Below are 25944 nucleotides of genomic sequence, written 5' to 3'. Positions count from 1 at the left end.
CTAATGGCAGACATTTAAATTACTAATGTTTTCTTTAATATGGTAATCAGAACTTCAGTATTTGCTTGCCTGCCTGTTTGCGACTGCAAAGCTCACAAGTGCATTACTTTTTTTCAATGATCTTCCAACCTATGGGTTTGCTATGTTTCAGATTCTTCAGCTTCGTAATGGCTTCCTTAACCTCCATTGACACCTCTTCAGTTCTCATGTTGACAGACACAACAGAAGACTTCAAAGGCACTGCAAAACCTGGAATCTAGACTAGTCCAACTCCTCCAGGATGGCACATCCATACGTGTCATTGCAAGAAGGTTTGCTGTGTCTCCCTATACAGTTTAAAGAGCATGGAGGAGTAACCAGGAGACGTGTAGTTACATGAGGAGAGCTGGACAGGGCCGTAGAAGGGCATCAACCCAGCAGCAGGACCGGTAACTGCTCCTTTGTGCGAGGAAGAACAGGAGGAGCACAGACAGAGCCCTTCAAAATGACCTCCAGTGGGCTACTGGTTTGCATGTTTCTGACCAAACTGTCAGAAACAGACTCCATGAGGGTGGCATGAGGGCCCGATGTCCTCTAGTGGGAGATGTGCTTACAACGGTACCCTGACTGCTACAGAATGAAATAATCTGACCCATCGTCAGACCTTACACTGGTGCAGTGGGCCCTGGGTCGCTGGTGCAGGACAACGCCCGGCCTCATGTGGCCAGAGTGTGTAGGCAGTTCCTGGATGAAGAAGGCAATGATGCCATTGACTGGCCATTCCCAGTCACATTCTCCAGACCTGAATCCAATTGAGAACCACTGGGATGATATGTATCGGTGCATCCGACACCTCCAAGTATAGCGCCACAGACTGTCCAGGAACTCACGGATGCCCTGATCCAGGTCTGGGATGAGATTCCGCAGGATACCATCCGCGGTCTCATATAGGCAGGGGGGGCCATACACAATACTGAGTCACATTATGAGTTGACGTGATGAAATTCAAACAAGTTTTCAACAACTTACACAAATATATTTTGATCTTTAATATATTTCATTAATCGAGACCGGATGTGTGCATTTTAGCATTGTATTTTATTTACCATTTGCTTTGTTTTAATGTATCCAACTCTCCCTACAGCTAAGCATTTCATCTCTTTTTGACATTACTTCAATTATGTGTGGTTATGAAAGTCGTTTTGTGTTTTGACTTTTTTAAACCAATGCATTCATGTTAAACAAACAAACAATTTATAGTTCTAGTACATAACATTCAACCCCGCACATGAATTTGGTTGTCCATCTGCATAGTAGGCTAGCTAGCTTTCCTGCATTTGTCTTTCCTGCTGCCAGAGGCACCACTCATTACCTTGCATCCAGCTACTAACAACCGAACAAGAAACCAACCAGGCTATTTATCAGTAGTAATTTAAAAGAAACTCCACAAGCGGATAAATGGGACAATGAATTAAATAATAAAGGTAACATTTTACTCAAAACGATTGTTAATTTGGGTTCTCAACCTCAATGAAAAACCGAAGCTAAGTAGCTCTAATTCCTGCACGCTAGCTAGCGCGCTAACTAGCTAGCTAATATGCTAACATAAATGACAACGAAGTTGTTTGGTTAAACCACGAGCTTGTGCAATGTTCCTTTCAAACATTTAACAACTGCTTAATACAGTATCGACTGTTAACTCGCCACAGTTATGCACTTTATACGTCTCTATGTCCGGTGTCATGCCCGTGCATATTGCAGCCACATTTGCCATCATCACAAAGTTACTCGTAAATACGTGTGTCGCTATATCCTATGTGTTCACATTAGCAAACTACAACGCTAGCCAGCTTAGTAAAACTAGCACAGACCTTGTCCCAACTTAGCTACGTTCTGAAGTCTAGCAATCGCAACATTCTACCGGCGGTTCTTTTCCTGCCCATCTGCGGAAGTGTAATTCATAGTGTTTGTTATAAAAACGTATTGAATACAACCACGAACCTTTTCGTTTAAAGATAATCAATATATCCAAAAACCCGGAGTCCAGTTAATGAAACAATCTACAGACGTTGTTTTGACCAGTGGTACAAGTCATCACAGGTTTTTGGGCAAGGTTGAGTGCCCCGAAATAAGGGAACATCTGTGTATTTAATAGCTTTTTATTTATACCGTATGAACTGCAGCCCCCTCCTGCAGTTGTACAGGACTAACATATGCTATCGTTCCAAAGTTTGGGGTCACTTAGAAATGTCCTTGTTTTCGAAAGAAAAGCAAATGTTATGTCCATTTAAAATCACTTCAGTTTGATCAGAAATGCAGTGTACTAGACATTTTTAATGTTGTAAATGACTATTGTAGCGACTCCAGGATGCAGGCTTTCTAGGCAGAGTTGCAAGAAAAAAGACACATCTCAGACTGGCCAATAAAAATTCAAGATTAAGATGGACTGGACAGAGGAAGATTGGGGGAAAAGGCCAGCATCCCAGAGTAGCATCTTCACTGTTGACATTGAGAGGTGTTTTGCGAGTACTATTTAATGAAGCTACCAGTTGAGGACCTGTGAGGCGTCTGTTTCTCAAATTAGACACTGTAATGTATTTGTCCTCTCTATCAGTTGTGCACTGGGGCATCCCACTCCTCTTTCGATTCTGGTTAGAGCTAGTTTCTGCTGTTCTGTGAAGGGACTAGTACAAAACGTTTTACGAGCTCTTCAGTTTCTTGGCAATTTTGTGCATGGAATAGCCTTCATTTCTCAGAACAAGAATAGAATGATGAGTTTCAGAAGAAAGATATTTGTTTCTGGTCATTTTGAGCCTGTAATCAAAGCCACAAATGCAGATGCTGAGGATACTGAACTAGTCTAAAGAAGACCAGTTTTCATTAATGCTAACATAATTGCAGAAGTGTTTTCTAATGATCACATGAGCCATTTAAAATTATAAAGTTGGATTAGCAAACAATATATACAATATTACATTGAAAATCTGCCGTTTTTAGCTACAATAGTCATTTACAACATTAACAATATTATTTTAATAGAAAAAAATATGCTGTTCTTTTTGAAACATGGACATTTCTAAGGAAATCCAAACTTTTGAACAGTAGTGTAACACATGTAAGTGTTTTCAATATTCTGCCAGTTGTTGACTCAAATGTAGCTAGAATATCCTGCTATTTTTTTCCGTCAACTTGAGACCACAATGAGAACATGTTGAGGAACTAAAACAACCTCAAGATGATTAATAGTAGCAGGCACATTTCCATGATAATGTCTGTATGGTCTGGTAACAGATCATATTAATATACTCAGAAAAATACCTTTTGGTTCAGTGCCATTGCATTTTGGAGCTCGATTATGTTTATAACCACACCAAACCGCATCATGTGGTTAAACACACACCAGTGTCAATATGAATACCTTACTTTGTCACTTGATTTTGCAGGAGATATTGAAGACAAGTCCAATTGCACCAAGTATCTGCTTATTAGCAGCCTTTCTAGACCTGACATTGAGGTGGGCTTCACTATTTACAAATGGAGAATGGAGACTGGGGCCATAGGGTAAGTTATCTCATTTCTGTCCCAAAGCCCAGAGAGTTGTGCGTACACTGAGGGAGTGTTATTACTTCAGAGGTGGGTTAGCCTTGATTGTATTAGGGAATATGAGCAATGTTGACGTTGGTTCATAACATAAGTTAAGTAATAAGGCATGTACAGGTGCTGGTCATAAAATTAGAACATCATCATGAAGTTGATTTATTTCAGTAATTCCATTCAAAAAGACACAGACTGATATATTTCAAGTATTTATTTCTTTTAATTTTGATGATTATAACTGACAACTAATGAAAACCCCAAATTCAGTATCTCAGAAAATTTGAATATTGTGAAAAGGTTCAATATTGAAGACACCTGGTGCCACACTCTAATCAGCTAATTAACCCAAAACACCTGCAAAGGCCTTTAAATGGTCTCTCAGTCTAGTTCTGTAGGCAACACAATCATGGGGAAGACTGCTGACTTGACAGCTGTCCAAAAGACGACCATTGACACCTTGCACAAGGAGGGCAAGACACGAAAGGTCATAGCTAAAGAGGCTGGCTGTTCACAGAGCTCTGTGTCCAAGCACATTAATAGAGAGGTGAAGGGAAGGAAAAGATGTGGTAGAAAAAAGTGTACAAACAATAGGGATAACCGCACCCTGGAGAGGATTGTGAAACAAAACCCATTCAAAAATGTGGGGGTGATTCACAAAGAGTGGACTGCAGCTGGAGTCAGTGCTTCAAGAACCACCACGCACAGACGTATGCAAGACATGGGTTTCAGCTGTCGCATTCTTAGTGTCAAGCAACTCTTGAACAAGACACAGCGTCAGAAGCTTCTCCACTGGGCTAAAGACAAAAAGGACTGGACTGCTGCTGAGTTATGTTCTCTGATCAAAGTAAATTTAGCATTTCCTTTGGAAATCAAGGTCCCCGAGTCTGGAGGAAGAGAGGAGATGCACAGAATCCACATTGCTTGAAGTCCAGTGTAAAGTTTCCACAGTCAGTGATGGATTGGGGTGCCATGTCATATGCTGGTGTTGGTCCACTGTGTTTTCTGAGGTCCAAGGTCAACGGAGCCGTCTACCAGGAAGTTTTAGAGCACTTCATGCTCCCTGCTGCTGACCAACTTTATGGATTTTCTAATGTGATTTTCATTAGTTGTCAGTTATAATCATCACAATTAAATGAAATAAACATTTGAAATATGAGTCTGTGTGTAATGAACGAGTATAATATACAAGTTTCACTTTTTGAATGGAATTACTGAAATAAATCTACTTTTTGATGATATTCTAATTTTCTGACCAGCACCTGTACATGATTGAGCAGGGAGACCTCAGATCACATCCATCCATCTTCTTCCGCTTATCCGGGGCCGGATGCCCAGACTTCCCTCTCCCTAGACACTTCCTCCAGCTCTTCCGGGGGGACACCTAGGCATTCCCAGGCCAGCCGGGAGACATAGTCCCTCCAGCGTGTCCTAGGTCTTCCCCGGGGTCTCCTCCCGGTGGGACGGGCCCGGAACACCTTCCCAGGAAGGCGTCCAGGAGGCATCCATAACAGATGCCCAAGCCACCTCAGCTGACCCCTCTCGATGTGGAGGAGCAGTGGCTCTACTCTGAGCTCCTCCCGGGTGACCGAGCTTTTCGCCCAGCCACCCTGCGGAGAAAGCTCATTTTGGCCGCCTGTATCCGGGATCTTGTCCTTTCGGTCATGACCCAAAGCTCATGACCATAGGTGAGAGTAGGAACGTAGATTGACCAGTAAATCGAGAGCTTCGCCTTGCGGCTCAGCTCTTTCTTCACCAAGACAGACCGATACATTGACCGTATTACTGCAGAAGCTGCACCGATCCATCTGTCAATCTCCTGTTCCATCCTTCCCTCACTCGTGAACAAGACCCCTAGATACTTAAACTCCTCCACTTGAGGCAGGCACTCTCCACCAACCTGAAGTGGGCAATCCACCCTTTTCCGACTGAGGACCATGGCCTCGGGTTTTTGGAGGTACAGATTTTCATCCCCACTGCTTCACACTCGGCTGCAAACCGTCCCAGTGCATGCTGAAGGTCCTGGTTTGAAGGGGCCAACATGACAACATCATCCGCAAAGAGCAGAGACGAAATAGTGTGGTCCCCAAACCTGACACCCTCCGGCCCCTGGCTGCGCCTAGAAATTCTGTCCATAAAAATTACGAACAGAACCGGTGACAATGGGCAGCCCTGCCGGAGTCCAACATGCACTGGGAACAAGTCTGACTTACTGCCGGCAATGCGGACCAAGCTCCTGCTTCGGTCGTACAGGGACCTGACAGCCCTTAGCAAAGGACCCAGGACCCCATATTCCCGAAGCACCCTCCACAAGATGCCGCGAGGGACACAGTCGAATACCTTCTCCAAATCCACAAAACACATGTGGACTGGTTGGGCAAACTCCCATGAACCCTCCATCACCCTGTAGAGGGTATAGAGCTGGTCCATACCGGGCGACGTCACGGTCCTCAAAATGTTTCTCATCATTAAAGGGTTTTGAACCGCTCTTAGTCTGAGCCGCTGCCTAGGACCTGTTTGCCTTGGGAGACCCTACCAGGGGCATATAGCCCCAGACAACATAGCTCCTAGGGTCACTCGGGTACTCAAACCCCTCCACCACTTTAAGGTGGCAGTTCATGGAGGGGTCAGATCACACATCAATGAACCTAATCAAATATACTGACTTGAAATGGAAAATCCACCTGCGAGACACTTTGTTACAAGAAATGGCTATATGATGTAATTTCCACAAAAGGGGGCAACACCAGCTATTGAAGCTAGGGGTGTATAGGGCCCTATAGAATACACTTTTGTTTTTGGCCAAGTCTGTTTTATTTCTTTCCAAATTCCATGATATCCATAAAAAAATTTTGTGATTCTGTTTTTTCATATAATCACTGTAGATTAGATTAAACTTTGTCATTGAACAGTACGTGTACAGTACAATGAAATGCAGTTAGCATCTAACCAGAAGTGCAAATTGAAGAGGGCAGAAAATGTACAAGTATTAGTATAGTGTATGTAACAAGTGGCAAGCCTAGTTCAGCCGGCCCGCAATAGAAAGTGTTGCCATCTCGAGATTCAAACCCGGGTCGCCCACGTGTAACGCTGTGTTGTTAACCACTACATCACAGAACAAATCCTCTTTTGCCACTGGTTGTTTTAATAGTTAATTGGCCATTCGTGAATGACATTGATACAGTTAAACTGACTAATGTTTCTTACTAAGTTTACCTCCACCACAAATGGAGTCTATGTATGGCATTTGCCACTGGCTGTTTTGACATCGTATTAGCCAGTAATAAGCTTTACTGGTATCTACTAACTAACTGAAATAGTCATAAGAATTGAGCAATTGCTAGCGAGTCTGTCAAAGCTATTTCATTTCATGGCAATACCACATACTTTTTTTCTTTCATTTGTGAATGACATTTATACAATAACTATCAATAAAGGCGACGATAAGTAACTTTTTCATCAAGTGAAAAGACGAGAAACTGGTGGAATCTACCAGAAATGATTAGTAAATGTCGTTGCTCTCAATAGATTCAAACTTAGGTTTTCCACATGAGAGGCACTGTCTTTAACCACTACACATTGGCATTACACGTTTCAGCAGTTGCTAGAATCCATTGAGGATTGTCATTTGTTGGCGATATCCAACAAATGTGAAATGTGTGTTAGGACTTGTACAGTATGTATTTTGAGTGGAACACCTGCAATCAATATTGTCCAGGGTCAGCCTTGAACATCTTGGCCTGAACGCACAGCTAGATGCTCAGCTTGATATGCTGCAATGAGCACCTTACAGTTAAATAAAATAACCTTTATAAAGAATTATTTAATTTTTTGTAGCAGAGGAGGTCATACTGGACCACCAGTAATTTTTGTGGTATGAGCCCTGTGTCGACACAAACAACCCAGAGCCCTGCAATGGACTAGAGATGAACATCCAGTTATGTGCATGCCAAAAGCACTGCATTTGGTATAAATATGCTACTATTTGTTCATTTTCACAGCAACAAAAAATTACCTTAGGCTAGCTAGGCTATACTAACCATGAGTGTGATAATTTTATGATGTGTGCAATTATGGCACGGTACAATCAATGCTAAAGAACATTAGGATAAAAAAAAAAAGTGGAATGCACAAGTTGATGATCTGCTATTCAGGTTTGCTCCAGAAACGGTCTCAATATAACTGTAAACAGGTTTATTTCAGGCTTACTATAATGTAGATACTAATGGTTTTAGCCAGCGAAGTTCTCATCTATACGTAATAATTCATAATGCGTACTTCGCCTGCAAGGAGATACAAACTCGGGGACCTATAGTTCACAAGTCCGCTTCTGTTACCACTATGCTATTTAACAAGGGGTACTCACTCACTCACTCACTCAGTAAGAGACATTCGCTCTTCTTGGCCGGCTCCGCTTACGTGGTCCGGCAAAAAATGAACTGACCAGGTCTGCATACCCATAATTCTTATTACTGAGTATTGCCCCCTTTAGCATCAATGACAGTGTGCAGTCTTTTGTAATAGTTGTCTATGAGGCCCTGAATTCTTGCAGGTGGTATAGCTGCCCATTTTTCTTGGCAAAATGCCTCCAGGTCATGCAAAGTCTTTGGTCGTCTTGCATGAACCCCACATTTGAGATCTACCCAGAGTGGCTTGATGATATTAAGGTCAGGAGACTGTGATGGCCACTCCAGAACCTCACTCACTCACTAAGAGACAATCGTTCTTCTTAGCCGGCTCCGCTTACATTTTGTTGTAACCTATTAACAAGCTTCTGTTCATCATGGTACGTGAAACGTACATACATTTTTGGGAAAATCGTTTTACATTTTTATATTATCCGCTATTATGGTTTGCACCGATGGAAGAGAAAGTTCAGCGACTACCAATGGCATGGTAGATGTTCTGTGTATCTTGAAGTCCCTTTTTTGTACTCGCTGGCTAAAAACACACTCGCTAGCTAAAAAACATTGACGAGAGAGAAACTTATAATTAAGGTGTCCGGTTTCCCCATTATTTATTCTTCTCTGGCTTCACACAGAGAAAAAATTGATGCATGGAAGGTTTCAGAGATCGTTGAGATCACGGGTGAGCATAACGTTAAAGTCAATTGCTATTTTAACATTGACAAATCATTGACTTGGCATCGTAGTAATACGTTTTTAGTGGTGGAGTCACGCAGATACAAAATACTTATTAATATTTGCAGAGACTGAGGTTTCCCCTATACTGGTTGTCACTGGCATACATTAGGAAGATACGCCATGCCTGAGCGGGCAGTGTACACGATAGGTTGGGCTCAGCGACATTTTCAGTAATACTTTTAAAGAAGAATATAAGGTGGAGCACTGAGAAATGGTTAGAGTTTAAGTAAATTAATTTAGAGGACATTACCAATGTAAAAAATTCTATTTTGTTGTAATTATTGTTGTTAATCTACTTGTTGTCATAAAATTTGGAAAGGGATTGTCTTATAAATCCAACCACATTACATTCTCCCTTCCCCCGTAATGTACAAGTGATCCTTTTGTTGCGGACAAACTATTCAGTGCCGCAGTGAATTTATTGTATGAAATACTGAAGAGAGTTTGAAAATGAGAGCTTGTTCCGCCAGCTCCACCTTCAAAAATAATTTAAGTAAGATTACTAGTTACATTGTTTTGTACTAATACTTTTTCTGAAAGCACTTTATTTATTTTTCTGTTGTTTGTGTATAAAACGTAATCACAGAAAAATTCAATGGAAAAAATGAAATTCTGAAAAGAATGAAACTGAATTGGCCAAAGCTTAAAACTGATTTTGAAGGGCCCTGAGTTAGCAATACAAACCTGTGCATTCTGCTGTAGAGTAGTACAGACTAAAACAAGTAGGTCTATGCCCAAGTAAAGGTAGCTTCACTTCCAGTGTGGTGTGTTATATAACCAATATGTCCATGTCAGGACACTTTCAAAACACTCCAGATTACCAGTAGTCCCTCACTCCTCTCCATTTTGTCTTATCCATATCTGCTTTCCTCTCTCCTGAGAAGATTATCTCCGTTCCATTCCATCCCTCATCTCACTATAAATATTCTGCCTCTTTCCTGCCAGGTAATGTTAGGCATATACAGTGGGGAGAACAAGTATTTGATACACTGCAGATTTTGCAGGTTTTCCCACTTACAAAGCATGTAGAAGTCTGTAATATTTATCATAGGTACTCTTCCACTGTGAGGGACAGAATCTAAAACAAAAATCCAGAAAATCACATTGTATGATTTTAAAGTAATTAATTTGCATTTTATTGCATGACATAAGTAGTTGATACATCAGAAAAGCAGAACTTAATATTTGGTACAGAAACCTTTGTTTGCAATTACAGAGATCATACGTTTCCTGTAGTTCTTGACCAGGTTTGCACACACTGCAGCAGGGATTTTGACCCACTCCTCCATACAGACCTTCTCCAGATCCTTCATGTTTCGGGGCTGTCGCTGGGCAATACAGACTTTCAGCTCCCTCCAAAGATTTTATGTTGGGTTCAGGTCTTTAGACCGGTTAGGCCACTCCAGAACCTTGAGATGCTTCTTACGGAGTCACTCCTTAGTTGCCCTGGCAGTGTGTTTTGGGGCGTTGTCATGCTGGAAGACCCAGCCACGACCCATCTTCAATGCTCTTACTGAGGGAAGGAGGTTGTTGGCCAAGATCTCGCGATACTTGGCCCCATCCATCCTCCCCTCAATACGGTGCAGTCGTCCTGTCCCCTTTGCAGAAAAGCATCCCCAAAGAATAATGTTTCCACCTCCATGCTTCACGGTTGGGATGGTGTTATTGGGGTTGTACTCATCCTTCTTCCTCCAAACACGGCGAGTGGAGTTTTTTGTCTCATCAGACCACATGACCGTCTCCCATTCCTTCTCTGGATCATCCAGGTGGTCATTGGCAAACTTCAGACGGGCCTGGACATGCGCTGGCTTGAGCAGGGGGACCTTGCGTGCGCTGCAGGATTTTAATCCATGACGGCGTAGTGTGTTATTAATAGTTTTCTTTGAGACTGTGGTCCCAGCTCTCTTCAGGTCATTGACCAGGTCCTGCTGTGTAGTTCTGGGCTGATCCCTCACCTTCCTCATGATCATTGATGCCCCACGAGGTGAGATCTTGCATGGAGCCCCAGACCGAGTGAGATTGACCGTCATCATGAACTTCTTCCATTTTCTAATAATTGCGCCAACAGTTGTTGCCTTCTCACCAAGCTGCTTGCCTATTGTTTTGTAGCCCATCCCAGCCTTGTGCAGGTCTACAATTTTATCCATGATGTCCTTACACATCTCTCTGGTCTTGGCCATTGTGGAGAGGTTGGAGTCTGTTTGATTGAGTGTGTGGACAGGTGTCTTTTATACCAGTAACGAGTTCAAACAGGTGCAGTTAATACAGGTAATGAGTGGAGAACAGGAGGGCTTCTTAAAGAAAAACTAACAGGTCTGTGAGAGACGGAATTCTTACTGGTTGGTAGGTGATCAAATACTTATGTCATGCAGTAAAATGCAAATTAATTATACAATGTGATTTTCTGGATTTTTGTTTTAGATTCCGTCTCTTGAAGTGTACCTGTGATAAAAATTACAGACCTCTACATGCTTTGTAAGTAGGAAAACCTGCAAAATCGGCAGTGTATCAAATACTTGTATGTATAAAAACACTAACTGGAGTATAAACTTTTAAATATATTACTTTTCTTGAAATTAATATTAAGATTGCTAGTTCATAGCTGCTTGCACCAGAGTTTACGCTGAACCTTATTTTTGACTGATAATATGGCTGTTAAAATTACAGCGTTCTGGCCATATAGGACAGCTAACAGTAATCTTTGGGCTCTCCGACGGCACTGCATTAAAAACAGACACGATTCTGTAGTGGGCATTAATGCAAGGGGCTCATGAATACTTCCGAAAACCATTATCTGTGAACACAGTATGTCGCTGCATCTACAAATGCAAGTTAAAAATATGTCGCTGCCTTTTCTGGGTCCAAGCTCATTTAAGATGGACTGTGGCGAAGTGTCTTGCTTTTTTCAGCAAGACATTGCCAAACCACATTTTGCACATATTACAACAGCATGGCTCTGTAGTAAGAGTCCAGGTGCTAAGCTGGGCTGCTGCAGTCCAGACCTGTCCCCCATTGAAAACATTTGACAGGAGACCCTGAACTGTTGAGCAACTGCAATCCTTTATCAGGCAAGAATGGGAAAACATTTCACTTTCAAAACTACAGCAACTGGTCTCCTCAGTTCCCAAACATTTGTATTGTTCAAAGAAGAGGTGATTCAACACAGAGGTGAACATGGCCCTGTCCCAAATTTTCTGAAATGTGTTGCTGGCATCACATTCAAAATGGGCATGCAAAAACTAATCCTAACCCAACTTTGGTTATGTTTTCTTTGTACTATTTTCAATTAAATATTGAAATAAATAATTAGCACATCATTGCATTCTGTTTTTATTAGCATTTTACGCAGCGTCCCAACATCTTTTGTATCATGGTTGTAAGGGAATTACAAATAGGTCTATATGCATTCAACCATATTACCCAATGTTTGGTCGAAGCACAGGTGGCAGCTAATTTAATGTTGAAGTTTATTTAATACATATCTAAAACATGTTTGATATTATACCATGTCAATTATATAAAAAAGGAGAATAAATGTCAAATAAGCTTAAGCAAGCCAATTTCTCTCCAGTCAGAGCCTGCATACTTGTTGTCACATTATAAAAGGGATGGCTGAGTGGAAAAGTTTGGTAACCATTCTGTTAGTTGCTGTTTAAAACATACAGGAATGTTTGTGTTACGCCCTAGCGTTAAACAGCAGTAGATCCTACCTACTATCCTAGTCATCTCTGCAGTCTGCACTGTTTTGGGAGAAAAGTTGTGCTGTTCTCCTGGGCGCTCCATGTGCCTTACTCTGAGATAGTCCTCATGGTCCTAGAGCCAGACCCTAGTACTACTAAACTGATTTGGAAGGCGTTTAGTTACCTTGTTTAATTTGTTGCTTATTGAGCAAAGGCCTGCCCTACTCTACTGATGGCCCTTAGGAAATGCAAAATGGCCTTTCACAATATTTCTAAATGTTTACTAATGTGTGAATCTGTGTGAAAGAGTAAAGGGCTGACAAACTTTACTCCTGAGGGCTGACAAACTTTACTCCACAGCAATGTCTTGAAATGTGGCAATCACAGTGACCGCAACAGTCTCCACCTTAAAAAAAAAAACAATGGAAAATTTGCAGTGGCATCTCAGGAGGAAGCGAAGAGAGGGGAAACTAAAAACAAATATTCTTTCCGCTCCAACATGCCAATGGCGAGCGCTAGTGAGACAGAGAAGCAAATTTGAAGAGGCTTCGCTGTCTTTCAAATCCGCTGTGTGGAAAGATTTTGGATTCAGCATTCAATGTGATGACACAGGTAAAAAGACCTTAAAGTACAGTCTGCAAGGATTGCTTTGCCACTGTCGCCTACTCTACTGGAAACACTTCTAACATGATGTGTCATTCGTACCGATACCCTCCCATTCTGGGTTTAGGTTAGCCGGCAAATGCCAGCTTTTCGCCGGTGTCAGGTGCACTTGTCCAGCAGATGAAAATATCAATGGCCAAAATGTCCGGTGGGAAATATGCCAAAATAATAAATAGAATTAATAGCCTATTAAATAGCCTAATATTGTGTGACCTATATGATCTGTCGCTCGCTCTTACAAGAAGACATTACTGAATGTTTGGTCATGTGACTAAGCATGGCGTGAGATTCAAAAGCTGCATACTCTATATCCATGATAGTGGATATATTCGTCATTAATTTGCTTATGGTTACATTGATTATTGATTGTGGTTTACTTGTCACTCTTTATCACCCATTGTGTCACTTTTTGAAATTGGTATTTCATTGGCTGCCCTTAGTCACATGGAAAATTCACCTGTAGGAAGTTAGTCCAGCCATTTTAGTCAGGCAAGCTGGAAGCAAGCAGGAGGAAAACATTTTCTGTTTATCCACAGAGAAACATTTCTTGTAAGTACAGTCATAACTCATTACTTCAGATCCAGATGTTTTTATATTTTTGGGAGAATTTAAATTGGCATGGCTTAATGAAGCATTGTTTAATACCATTAGTGTGTATATCATTATCAGTTAGGCCGTACTTACCTGCAGCATACAACTGTTAATTGGAATTGTAATGTTTGTAAAATGTTTGTATTTTCTTTATTTCTGTAGTTGTGTGTTGTAGGGTGTATTGAAGAACACGTTGCTCAGAACCACAAGTAAAAAATAACAAATATTTTCTTCCTCTCCTGGGTCTTCATTGAAGAATCTCAATACTACCTTAGGTGTTTATCTATTTGTAATTGTGTGATAGGCAGTGCATGACGGGGACAGAATATCCAGCATACGACTCTGATATTTTTAAGGCAGGAAGACATCCCTGCTTTACAAATGGTCCAACTGAGGCCAACAAGACCACAGAAAAGCGTAGTTATTTTAAATAGCCTAGTTATTTAAAATAGCCTTCATTACGTAGCAAAACGTGTTTCAACGTTTAAAATTGCAATGGGACAACATGCATTTATATCCATACATTTTAATGTGCATTATCTAATTACGAAATCTGGTTGGAACCGACTTACACCTTTGGTCGATCACAGTTTGTGCGACAAATCAGCAACTGAAACAAGATTTTTTATAAAATAATAATGTTGTGGAATTTTCTACATTATGGTGCATTGCAGAACAATTCTAAACTGGATTTAAACTTACTGAAATTTAAAAGCAAATGAGTTTCAGTAAATGCCGCAGAGCTATCAAACATTCTGACATCCTTTGGAAACGGACATTATTCACATGGTATGAGACGTAACATTGGCCTCAAAATCCCTTTCATACCTTTCCCATTCAGATTGGAAACATGATTTTGGAATCAAAAGATTGTGCAAAAAGATTGTCTATAAAAATAATCTGCCTCAAAAATAATCTGCCTATATGCTCAGTTCAAGTTAATTCTGCTGACTAATTTGAATAAAAAAACATTTGTAGGATCATAGCATTTGTTTTATTGCTGTTTGAATGTAGGCTATTATATGTGTATTTAAAACATATATCCGGTAGTTATATGGCCGGAATTCTGGAATTTTGGCATATTGGGGTCAAAAAAGTATAGCATAAACTCTGGTACCTGTACCGTGACCCACAAACTACGATATGTATCGAACTGTGGGCCCACTCTACTGTTGCCTCCCTACCGTTTAGGCAGAGATCTTCACCGGTCCAATGTCTGTTCTCTCGCTCATCTTAAACGTTTCTATTTATTGCCAGTGTGAGATGGTTTGGCCCTCTTGCTCAGTTGTGCACCGGGACTTTCCACTCCTCTATTCTGGTTAGAGCCAGTATGCACTGTGTTGTGAAGGGAGTAGTACACAATGTTGTACGAGATCATGGTGGCTGATAGTGGGCCTTCATATGTCTTTGTAGATATTCCATTGAAAATCAGCCGTTTCCAGCCCCAATAGTCATTTACAACACTAACAATGTCTACACTGTATTTCTGATCAATTTGATGTTATTTTAATGGATAAAACAGTGCTTTTTCAAAAACACAGACTGTTCTATGTGACCCCAAACCTTTGAATGCTAAGTCTACCATACTACTCAGTAGCTCCTACAATTACCTATCATGTGGTCATATTACGATACACAATGACCCTCGATTGGTGGTGAAAATGCAATCTATATTTACTTGTGTTCTGGCTTGTTATTTAGTTCTCTGGCTGGAACAGAAGTTTTTCTGTGAAAGTCTGTTGTTATGGTAACAGCTCATTCACCATTGTAGTGGCATTGATGTTCCCAATTGGGAGATGGCAATACCGTGGACTATTTTCTCTTTCGGGAAGTGGTATCTCGTGTTTTAGCGAGGCCTGAATTCATTTGTCCCAGTTCTTGCATGTAGGTTTCATCAGATCGATCAATCATTTGAGGACAATGGCATTCTGTGTGTGTCGAGGAGATGAAGTTAGATGGTTGTCGCACAACCTTGAGTTCCTCCTCTCTGTCCCTATCTATCCATCTCTTATTTTTCACTGGTCACCTCAGTCTCATGCAATGTCATATTCTCAGTTTAATAGCACACATGCATGCCTGACACCACATGGCCCCCGAATTAGGTTTAAGCATATATTGATAGAGATTCAATCCGTAATCAAGATATTCTGTTCAAAAATACTGTCAGATGTTGGCGCCTTGTTTCTGGCTTGGGAGGCACTCACAGCGCCTTCTTTCTGATCATGTCAAATGGTCCTTTATGTCTCTTACTCATACTTCCTTCAAATTGATCAAGATGGCCAATCTCTGCCTATCAGAAGCATCCCTGCAATATGATATTGTGCCAGAAAATGCCCAAAAATGTTGTACATTGGCCTCGTGACCACAAATCCTTTTTCCACAACACAACTGGGTCACTCTTGGCTTCAGATGGTACATGTGGAGTAACTTTTCTTTCTTGCCACCCTCGAAAACAAGCTAGTGTTACGCAGAGCTCTTGATATGGTTGACTGGTGCAACATTACTCCACTCCCAGGCCTTGAACTCCTTTGTAGCTCATTCAAAGTGATTTTTGGCTTCTCTAACACGTTTCTTTCTTTGAGTGATACATTTTGGAGGACAGTATTTTTGGTAGTGTGTGGGTGCTTCCAACTACTCTGGGATATCCAAACACTGGGATATCCAAACACTAGGATATTACTTTGTACTCACTTTTGAATATATGCATTTTCATTACTTGAACTCTGATTTCAACATGATATTTGAGGCACAATTTATACATTAATGCGCTAGATTAAATAGAAAATTAAAGCAGTACTTTTTTAATGCCTGAGAGAGATTTAGCATGTGAAGAGGGTAAATGCGTGGGAGATTGCAGCCCGGCTTCAGTGACACTTTAAACAAGATGTTGCCATTGCCTCTTCTTGATATCACGAGAATGACTGCAGCATCAGCATTTGTAAAAGCAGGGATTTCTTGTGGCACACAGGAATTATGATAATGGGGAGGAAGCACTAGCCATAGTTTCCTGTTTGGCTTTTATGTTTTAAAATTAGATTGAGAAAACACTGCCTTTTTTAGTTTCTTTTAGAGATGCGGCCTGGGATTTTTCTTTCAACAAACAGTACATTTTGGTTGAATATGTAATATGTTGTTTGTATGTGCATAATCCATGAAATTGAGTCACTATTAGTTATGATAAATTTAGTCACTATTAGCCATGATATTTCAAGTATGACAGTGGTTTTGACTACATATCATCATGCACTTAACATACTTAATTTTCAGGGCCTGTTTGGTTTCACAGGATGTATGAATGTATCTTTTAGCCAGTGTTAAATACAGCAGAACTTACTCTTCTGGTTGGCTGCTTGGTTGCTTCCTGTTTAGGGCATCAGTTGGCACATGTGCAAAACCATGTAAACCTCTGCAAAACTGCATTGTGTGCATATATCTGTTTTCTGCAACTGCTGGCCTACTAACGTACAACCCTGATGGGACTAGTGCCACTAACTTTTATTTTGCACTTTAAAATTATTCATATAATGCTTTATCAAGAATTAATGGGCTACTGATATGATATTCAATAAATGTTACATTTCTCACGTGACCAATTGACGTCAGTTTGGCTAGACATTTCTAATAGATGTTAACTAATCACACAAAGAACTATAAATCCCATATAATGCGTAATGCCACCATGCCGAGTTGCTGCACAAGGTAACTAAATCCCAAATAAACGTTGCTAGAAGCATGCAGGCATAGGACTTAGACAGACTTTCCTAAAATCTAATTTTTTTACATTTATGTTTTTTACATTGTCACATGGAAAGAAAGTTGTTTAATCTTGTACAGCTGCTAGCTAAGGTAGCATAGCCAACATATATCAGTTGGATGGCTGAAGTCATTTATGTCTGTAATGTGTTAATTTATAATGACATGAACATACAGAATTTTGAGTTTGGCAGTCATCCAGGCATTTTACTTATTAATAACTTGACATATTTTGAAAAACTAATCTAAATGTAGGTTAATTTTGCTGGGGATCAATAAGTAGATATGGGATCTCTCCCCGATGGCGCTCTCCCCCACGTGTTTCCATGGCATTTCATTGTTTCATTTGAGTTCCATTGACCTATTTACCACATTGAGTGGCCCCATTACCATGGTAACTGGCTGCCCTTAAAGGGGTAGCTGAATATTTTTGTCTCACTGAAGTTAGTGATACTCAAACATCTCATTCACAACCTGCAGCCATTGCATCTATAGTTGCTTTCCAAATGTTCACCCTTTAAGTAAAACTTTCCTGAAACGTTGCAACTCTGCATAAATGCAAAAAATTATATCCCTATATTTAATTGAAATTAGTACAAAGACAACATATCTGATATTGAAACTTAGGCATTTTATTGTTTTTGGAAAAATACATGCCCATTTTGAGTTTGATGCCTGCAACATATTCGGTACCATTTTGTTGCATCATCTTTTTTAACAATACTTTGTAAGCGTTTGGGAACTGAGGAGACCAATTGCTAAAGTTTTGAAAGTGAAATGTATTCCCATTCTTGCTTGATACAGTATTGCAGCTGCTCAACAGTTCGGGGTCTCCTTTGTCGTATTTTTTGTTTCATAATGCGCCAAACGTTTTTCAATGGATGGCAGGTCTGGACAAGGTTTTACATTAGCCGGCAAATGTTGGCTTTTATATCACTGGCCAAAATGTCCGGTGGGAAATATGCCAAATGAATAAATAGCCTTCCTTACTAGGAAAATGTTTCAGCGTTTAATATGCAATAGACAACATATATTTATATCCATACATTTTTATACATATCTAATTAGGAAATTTGTTTGCAAATGACATTTCGAGTTACGATATTAGTCAAAATATTTTACACCTGCTTGAGTTTTTATTTATTTATTTTATTGTGATGGCAATTCCATCGATCAGAAGTCTTAAAGGAGGAAGTACAGGGACAAAATTCTCTTGGCACAATTTAACCATTTATTTATTTGCAAATAGAGAGACACGTCACATGCTTACAAACATAATCATCCGAGGAGTCTCTAATTTAATACATGAACAGAAATGATCTTCCCCTATGACTTTCCGCAGAGCTGTCGAACGCTCTGACATCTTATGGAAACTGATATAATTCACATGGTATTTGTTGAGTTTCTAACGTTTGCCTCCAGAGCCCTTATTCAGATTGGAAACATGATTTTGGAATCAAAATATTGTGCAAAAAGATTGTTGTCTATTAAAAATAATCTGGCTCAAATTATTTCGATCAGACAGTTATGTAATACTGCGACAGCCCTAGTATGCTCAGTTCGCAAAGATTGTGAAGAGTTCATTCGTGTGGCTCATTTAAATAAAATAAAAAACATTTGCTGGATCATAGCGATTGTGGTTTATTGCTGTTTAAATATAGAGTATTATATGTCTATTTAAAACATATGTAGCTTTTCTGTATGGCCGGAATTTTAATGACCCTATTGGCATTAAAAAAAATTATAAGTCTAGCACAAACTCTGGTCTGGACTGCAGTTTAGCACCCAGACTCTTTTACTACGGAGCCATGCAGTTGTAATACAAGCAGTATATGGTTTGGCATTGTCTTCCCTGAAAATGAGGTCATCTGGATGCAGCATATGTTGCTCCAAAACCTGTATATATTGTTCAGCATTATTGGGGCCTTCACAGATGTGCAAGTCACCTATGCGATGTGCACTAATGCACCCCCGTACCATCACGGTTGGTGGCTTTTGAACTGTGCGCTGTTAAGTAAATGATCCCTTTCCTCTTTATTCCAGATTACACGGTGTCCATGATTCCCAAAATTAATTTCACATTTTAATTTGTCTTACCACAGGACCGTTTTGCACTTCGCCTCAGTCCGTCTTAAATGTGCCAGAGAAGGCGGTGGCAGATCTGGATCTTGATTATATATGGTTTCTTTGCATGGTAGAGTTTTAATTTGCCTTTGTGGATGCTGCGACGTACTGTGTTCAAAGACAGTGGTTTTTGGGAAGTGTTCCTGATTTCCAGAACAGAATCGTGTCTGGTCTTAATGCAGTGCCATCTGAGGGCCCGAAGATCAGGGCCTTCCAATATTTGTTTTCAGCCTTGACCCTTGCATACAGAGATTTCTCTGGATTCACTGAATCTTTTTATTATATTATGTACCGTAGATGATGAGATCCCCAAACTCTTACAAATAATAAAATGCATCAGTTTCTACATTTGATATTTTTTTTCTATAGAATATAAGGTTTCAGTGATTTGCACATCATTGCATTCTGTTTTTATTTACATTTTACTTAAAAAAACAGGGTTGTAGATGAGCAGTAAAGACTAATTATATTATTCAAATGCTAAGATGTTATGCCTGTGAAAAGGAATTAGTATTTTGAGAACTGAAAACATCTGAACCTGATGACCCTGTTTCAGTTGTATTTTTTATTGCAATGTCAACATAACGTTTACCATATTTCATCTACAATATTCCCACAATGAGCACTAGGTTACTGGAACACAGTTTTTCCTGCCTTAACAAGAAATTGTACATATTGTTAAATATGGATTGTGGACAAAATGATGGAAACACCTGTATACATAAATATTAAGGACCTAATAAGGAGTAAGGCCACCCTTTGCCTCCAATCCTCCAATACTGTCATACAAGTTCTGAACAGTGTGTAGTGGGATATTGCACCAGTTTTCACTAGAAGAAACGCTTCTAGTTCTTTGGGAGATGAGGAAGCGCCTAGCCCTGTAAAGTGGACTCTCATTCCTTGGATGTTATGTAACGATGCAAAGCAATCATCGGACACAGTGACTCCCTAGAAATGGCTGCACATACCATTATGAATCCCCAACCATATTTAACAGTTGGCAGCAGTCTTTGTAGGCTGAAGGTATCCTTTGGCTTTCTGCAAACATAAACACGTCCGGATGTGGCAAATATGGTGAAAGGTGACTTATCAGACCACATGACTTTTTTCAATTGCTCAGGAGTTCTTTTCTTTTTAGACCAAATTGTGTCTTTGTGCATTGCCCTTGGATACAAGCGGTTTCCGAAGCCCTGAAATTCCAGCTATGTGAAGCTCATGCCATACAGTTTTTGTTGAGACTTGGTCACAGAGTTGCTGATCCAATTCTGTTGTAATTTTCGAGGATGTGCTTGAGCCCTTGTCCATTTATCCCTGTTGGTCAGCTTTGACTTGCGACCACTGTTCCTCTTTGCTGCTGCAATTTGTCCATGTTCAGCATATGCTGTCATGATTTTTGAGGCTGTTGACCCTCTGTTACAGGTCCCGGATTTGGTACTGGTGAAGCAGATATGATTTTTAAGACTGTTTCCTTGAAATTCATATTCGGCATATTCTGGAATTATTCAAACTATTCCCCTTGACACACTTAATCATTTTGACTAATGGTCCTGAAATTCAGCCACTGACTGTGGCCGTATGGAACTGTTAGTTGCTTCCTAGGTTTAAAAACTACAAAAACAAAGTACTGAAAGTCAGACTTCTTTTATAGCTGCATGTACTGCTGCATGTACTGATTTTTCAATCAACCTAATGCGACCTCTGCAGCTGTGATTGTAATTGTGATTTGGTTACTTCAAAGTAACAGTCCTTTTCCATGTGGTGTTTCCATTATTTTGTTAATCTCCTGTAATTGTATTATAGTTTGTAGAGCAAATGTTCCATTTTTACAATATTGTGCAATGGTTGAATGTTGCTTTTAAAACCCAGCATTGTTAATACAAAGTGGAATCAAGATGTTTTATGTGAACTAGCAAAAAAGAGTGGAGTTCCCACTAAGGTATGGGCAGAGTAAATATAAAGTGAACCATGTTCTTTCATTTTTTATTCATTATTCTCTTTTTCAAATGATGGTATGTGAAAACAAAGTTTATTATACATTCTGAGATGTAAAGGATCTCTTTGGAATTGTTTGATTGTATAAGGGCCAGTGGCAACTGAAATAAGCATGTTCCTCAGTATCAGAGTGAATTAAATCCTGAGTGGGGAAAATAATTACCTCCGTATGATGCATTCCCAGATGTTAGGGTTAATTCAACACACAAACTTATGTTCATGTTTTAATATGTGAACTTTCCTGTCTTTCATCAAAATGTTGATGTATTATTTGTCTATTTCTCCCTCTCTGTAGATGACCAACCCAGTCACCTTGAATGTGGGGGGCCATGTGTACACCACCTCCCTATCAACCCTGCAGCGGTACCCAGACTCCATGCTGGGGGCAATGTTCCGTGGGGATTTTCCTACAACACGGGACGCCCAGGGAAACTACTTCATCGACCGTGATGGGACTCTGTTCCGATATGTACTGAACTTTCTGCGTACATCTGAGCTTACCCTCCCTGTGGACTTCACAGAGACCGACCTCCTGAGGAAGGAGGCAGACTTCTACCAGATTGAGCCACTGATCCATTGCCTCAATGACACCAAGCCACTCTATCCTCTGGACATCTTTGAGCAGGTGGTGGAACTGTCCAGCACGAGGAAGCTCTCCAAATATTCCAACCCGGTGGCTGTGATTATCACACAGCTTACTATAACGACTAAGGTCCATGCCTTGCTGGAAGGCATCTGTAAAAACTTTACCAAGTGGAATAAACACATGATGGACACCAGAGACTTCCAGGTGTCATTTACTTTTGGACCATGTGACTACCACCAGGAAGTGTCACTTAGGGTTCACCTCATGGACTACATTATGAAGCAGGGCTTCACTATTAGGAACACACGAGTGCATCACATGAGCGAGCGAGCCAATGAGAATACAGTCGAGCACCACTGGACATTCTGCAGGCCAGCTCGCAAAGTAGAAGACTGACAACTATGTGAGACGTATGACTATGGAGTCATTATCATACCGTTTTCGTCATTATCTTTCAAAGATGGTAATATATTGGCATTCTGGTATTGTTTAAAAGAATGAGTAAATAATCTGATGCTGGCAAACTAGTATTGTGTTATTTGGCAGCAGCTCAATAAGTTGTGCATCCAAAATGAGTGCTGCTGGAACAAGGAGTTCCAACCTTGCTCTTCACAGATTACAGGCTGAATGCCTCCTCCCCTTTCTAAATGTGATGTTAATACTTTCAACATTTTTATTTGTTCAATTATCCAGTTATAAAATAAAACGTAACACCACAGCAAATTTTGCTTGTTGTACCTTCCATCCCATCTAGAAAGGAATCCACCATAGTCCATAAGAGATTAATCTGTTTGTAATGAGACTTCATTGCCATGTGGATGAGAAATCCCTATGTAGAAGAAAATGTTTAACATTAAACTCATGGCTATTCTCAGCCTTTGCGATAGAAGGGTGGTGTGAATAAAAAGTGGCTGATTAATGCCCTAATATTATAGACACATTGTGTTTCAAAATAAAAATAATGCAGAATAATCAACCATTCTTTGGTACATCATGTCTAACTCATCTGAATGTTAACATTGTTGTCTGTCTTGGTGTTCATTGCATGTGTTTAAGATGTCTGCACTGGACGCAGTTGGAAACTCAGTATTGCATGTTTTAAAAGCATGTATTTTATGTCAGGTCTCTAGAGCTCTTGTTGTCATTGATGTAGTTGGTCTGTCCAGTCAAAAAATAAACCCATATGTTATTTCTTGTATTTTCTTTTGTTTTATTTTAAGCTCTACAGGGTGGCAACACACCATGGTAATAACTAAATTGCAATTCCAAACAGCTGCAGAGGTCACATTAGGTTGACTTGCACTGATATTTGCGTTTTTAAATCAACATGAGGTAACTAAGGGAGTTCCATAGAGGCAAAATAGTCAGTGCCCAAACTGCAGGTGGCCACATTTTTCAATGTGTTAAGGGGACTAGTTTTAATCATCACAGCAAATGCTGAATATGAATAGATTTTTTTGGGCAAAGAGGAACCGTGGTCCCAAGTCGAAGCTGACCAACAGGGATAGACGGACGCTTTAAAGGAGTTACTCAATGACCCAAAAGTATTGAGCAACATCCTTGAAAATAACCACAGGATTGAATTAGCACTTACGTGACCTCTTAAAAACTGCATACTGAAATAGGAAGTTGGAATTTATGGCAGGGTTGCCATTCGCAAATGGCTTTTATTTAAGGCCAATGCACATAGACTCATAAATTGGTGGCCAGAACACAAAACCTGGAACCTTGACCAATGGAAAACTTGTATATCGTCTGATAAGTAATCTTTCACCCTATTTCCTACATCTGTTTGGTTTTATGATTGAAGAAAGTCAAAGGATGCCTTTACCCCACAATGTCTGCTGGCAACTGTTAAACATGGCGGGGGATCCATAATGGTGTGTATAGCCATCTCTTGGGAGACGTTGGGTCTGATGATTACTCTGCATGGTTGTATAACAGCCAAGGAATATGAGGCCCATTTTACAGGATCAGGTGTACCCTATGGTGCAAACAGTGTTCCCTCATGATGCTCCTGTATTCCAGCATGATAAACACACTTCTAATCTGAAGGTTTTGTGAACACCAGGATGATGTCAAATGCTTTCCATGGCCTCCCCAATCACCAGATCTGAACATTGAACCTTAGTGGGGAGTTCTGTAGCGCAGAGGAAGTAGATTTATACCTCCTTCATTCCTCGAACTCAAGGCTTTTGCAGGAATGCAGCATTCCATGAACAGTTGGAACTGTACTGAAGGCAAACAATGGCCCTACTCCTTATTAGGTCATTCTTATTCATATATTTTAGGTGTTTTTGTTGTTTTTCCCACCACTGTAGTTTCAGGCAATTTACAAAAAGTGGACAGAGATTTTGCTGTAAGCAGAGGGCCTGATTTGAACCAACTCTTCAGCAATCCATGTGCCCTGGAGGCCTACAGCTTATTTTTATTTTTCAGGCATTTTTCTGCTTCTGCTATTTCAGTGGGTCTTAAAAGTTTTCCAAATGAGTAGGACTTTTTGCCACTGATCAACACAAAAACGTACGGAAGCCCTGAAGCTTTTTTTTGTAAAAAAAATTTGAAGAAAGTTTGAAAAAAACATATTTATGTTTTCTTTACTACTAATAGTTTTTTTTTTTTAGTAATTAGTATGTGTAATTATGTGTAATTCATTATGCAGCAGCATTACAAGGCCATGTAATGGTTGCTACAGCCCATCGTTCTTTGATTCCCATCAATGAAAATGTTCACACTAAACAGAACAAATAGATGTAACACTAGAACCACCAAGATGACCGTTTTCAGGATTATAAAATAATTACATTTATTTAAAGAGAAACCTATATTTAAAGAGAAACCAGTACACAATCATTAGGCAAGTGAGTATTCTGATCGTATTATTATTTTTATGCACGTTTTCTACCATATAAACTTGAATGCTCATAGGATTGAATCATCAGACCAGGCAACATTCTTCCAGTCTTCAACTGTCCAATTTTGGTGAGCTTGTGCAAATTGTAGCCTCTTTTTCCTATTTGAAGTGGAGATGAGTGGTACCCGGTGGGGTCTTCTGCTGTTGTAGCCCATCCGCCTCAAGGTTGTGCATGTTGTGGCTTCACAACATGCACAGCTGCATACCTCAGTTGTAACGAGTGGTTATTTCAGTCAAAGTTGCTCTTCTATCAGCTTGAATCAGTCGGCCCATTCTCCTCTGACCTCTAGCATCAACAAGGCATTTTCGCCCACAGGACTGCCTTTCTGGATGTTTTTCCCTTTTCACACCATTCTTTGTAAACCCTAGAAATGGTTGTGCATGAAAATCCCAGTAACTGAGCAGATTGTGAAATACTCAGACCGGCCCGTCTGGCACCAATAACCATGCCACGCTCAAAATTGCTTAAATCACCTTTCTTTCCCATTCTGACATTCAGTTTGGAGTTCAGGAGATTGTCTTGACCAGGACCCCTAAATGCATTGAAGCAACTGCCATGTGATTGGTTGATTAGAAAATTGCATTAATGAGAAATAGAACAGGTGTTCCTAATAATCCTTTAGGTGAGTGTATATATGTGTATATACACTGAAAAAATTATAAATGCAACACTGCTAATCTAAGTATTTTCTATGTACACAAAAGGCATATTTCTCTCAAATATTGTTCACAAATCTGTCTGAATCTGTGTTAGTGAGCACTTCTCCTTTGCTGAAATAATCCATCCACCTCACAGGTGTGGCATATCAAGATGCTGATTAGACAGCATGATTATTGCACAGGTGTGCCTTAGTCTGGCCACAATAAAAGGCCACTCTCCAAACACCTCTCACACACATTCATTCCTGATTAGTGTGAACTAGC

At 40.1% G+C, this 25944-nt stretch overlaps 1 protein-coding gene across 1 annotated transcript; it reads left to right on the top strand.

Annotated features, from left to right (window-relative positions):
• Nucleotides 1-1279: 1279 nt before the first annotated feature.
• kctd6b (potassium channel tetramerization domain containing 6b) lies at nucleotides 1280-23304 on the top strand. The gene is made up of 3 exons (XM_010875904.3): nucleotides 1280-1463; nucleotides 3423-3540; nucleotides 21816-23304. Exons 2-3 carry the CDS (start codon nucleotides 3514-3516, stop codon nucleotides 22500-22502), a joined length of 714 nt encoding a protein of 237 aa, XP_010874206.1. The 5' UTR covers nucleotides 1280-1463; nucleotides 3423-3513; the 3' UTR covers nucleotides 22503-23304.
• The last annotated feature ends 2640 nt before the right edge of the window (nucleotides 23305-25944 follow it).

The sequence above is a fragment of the Esox lucius genome, chromosome 12, assembly GCF_011004845.1.
Source record: "Esox lucius isolate fEsoLuc1 chromosome 12, fEsoLuc1.pri, whole genome shotgun sequence".
Taxonomy (NCBI): domain Eukaryota; kingdom Metazoa; phylum Chordata; class Actinopteri; order Esociformes; family Esocidae; genus Esox; species Esox lucius.
Note: the sequence above shows the minus strand (reverse complement) of the source record. Positions and strands in the feature narration are given on the sequence as shown.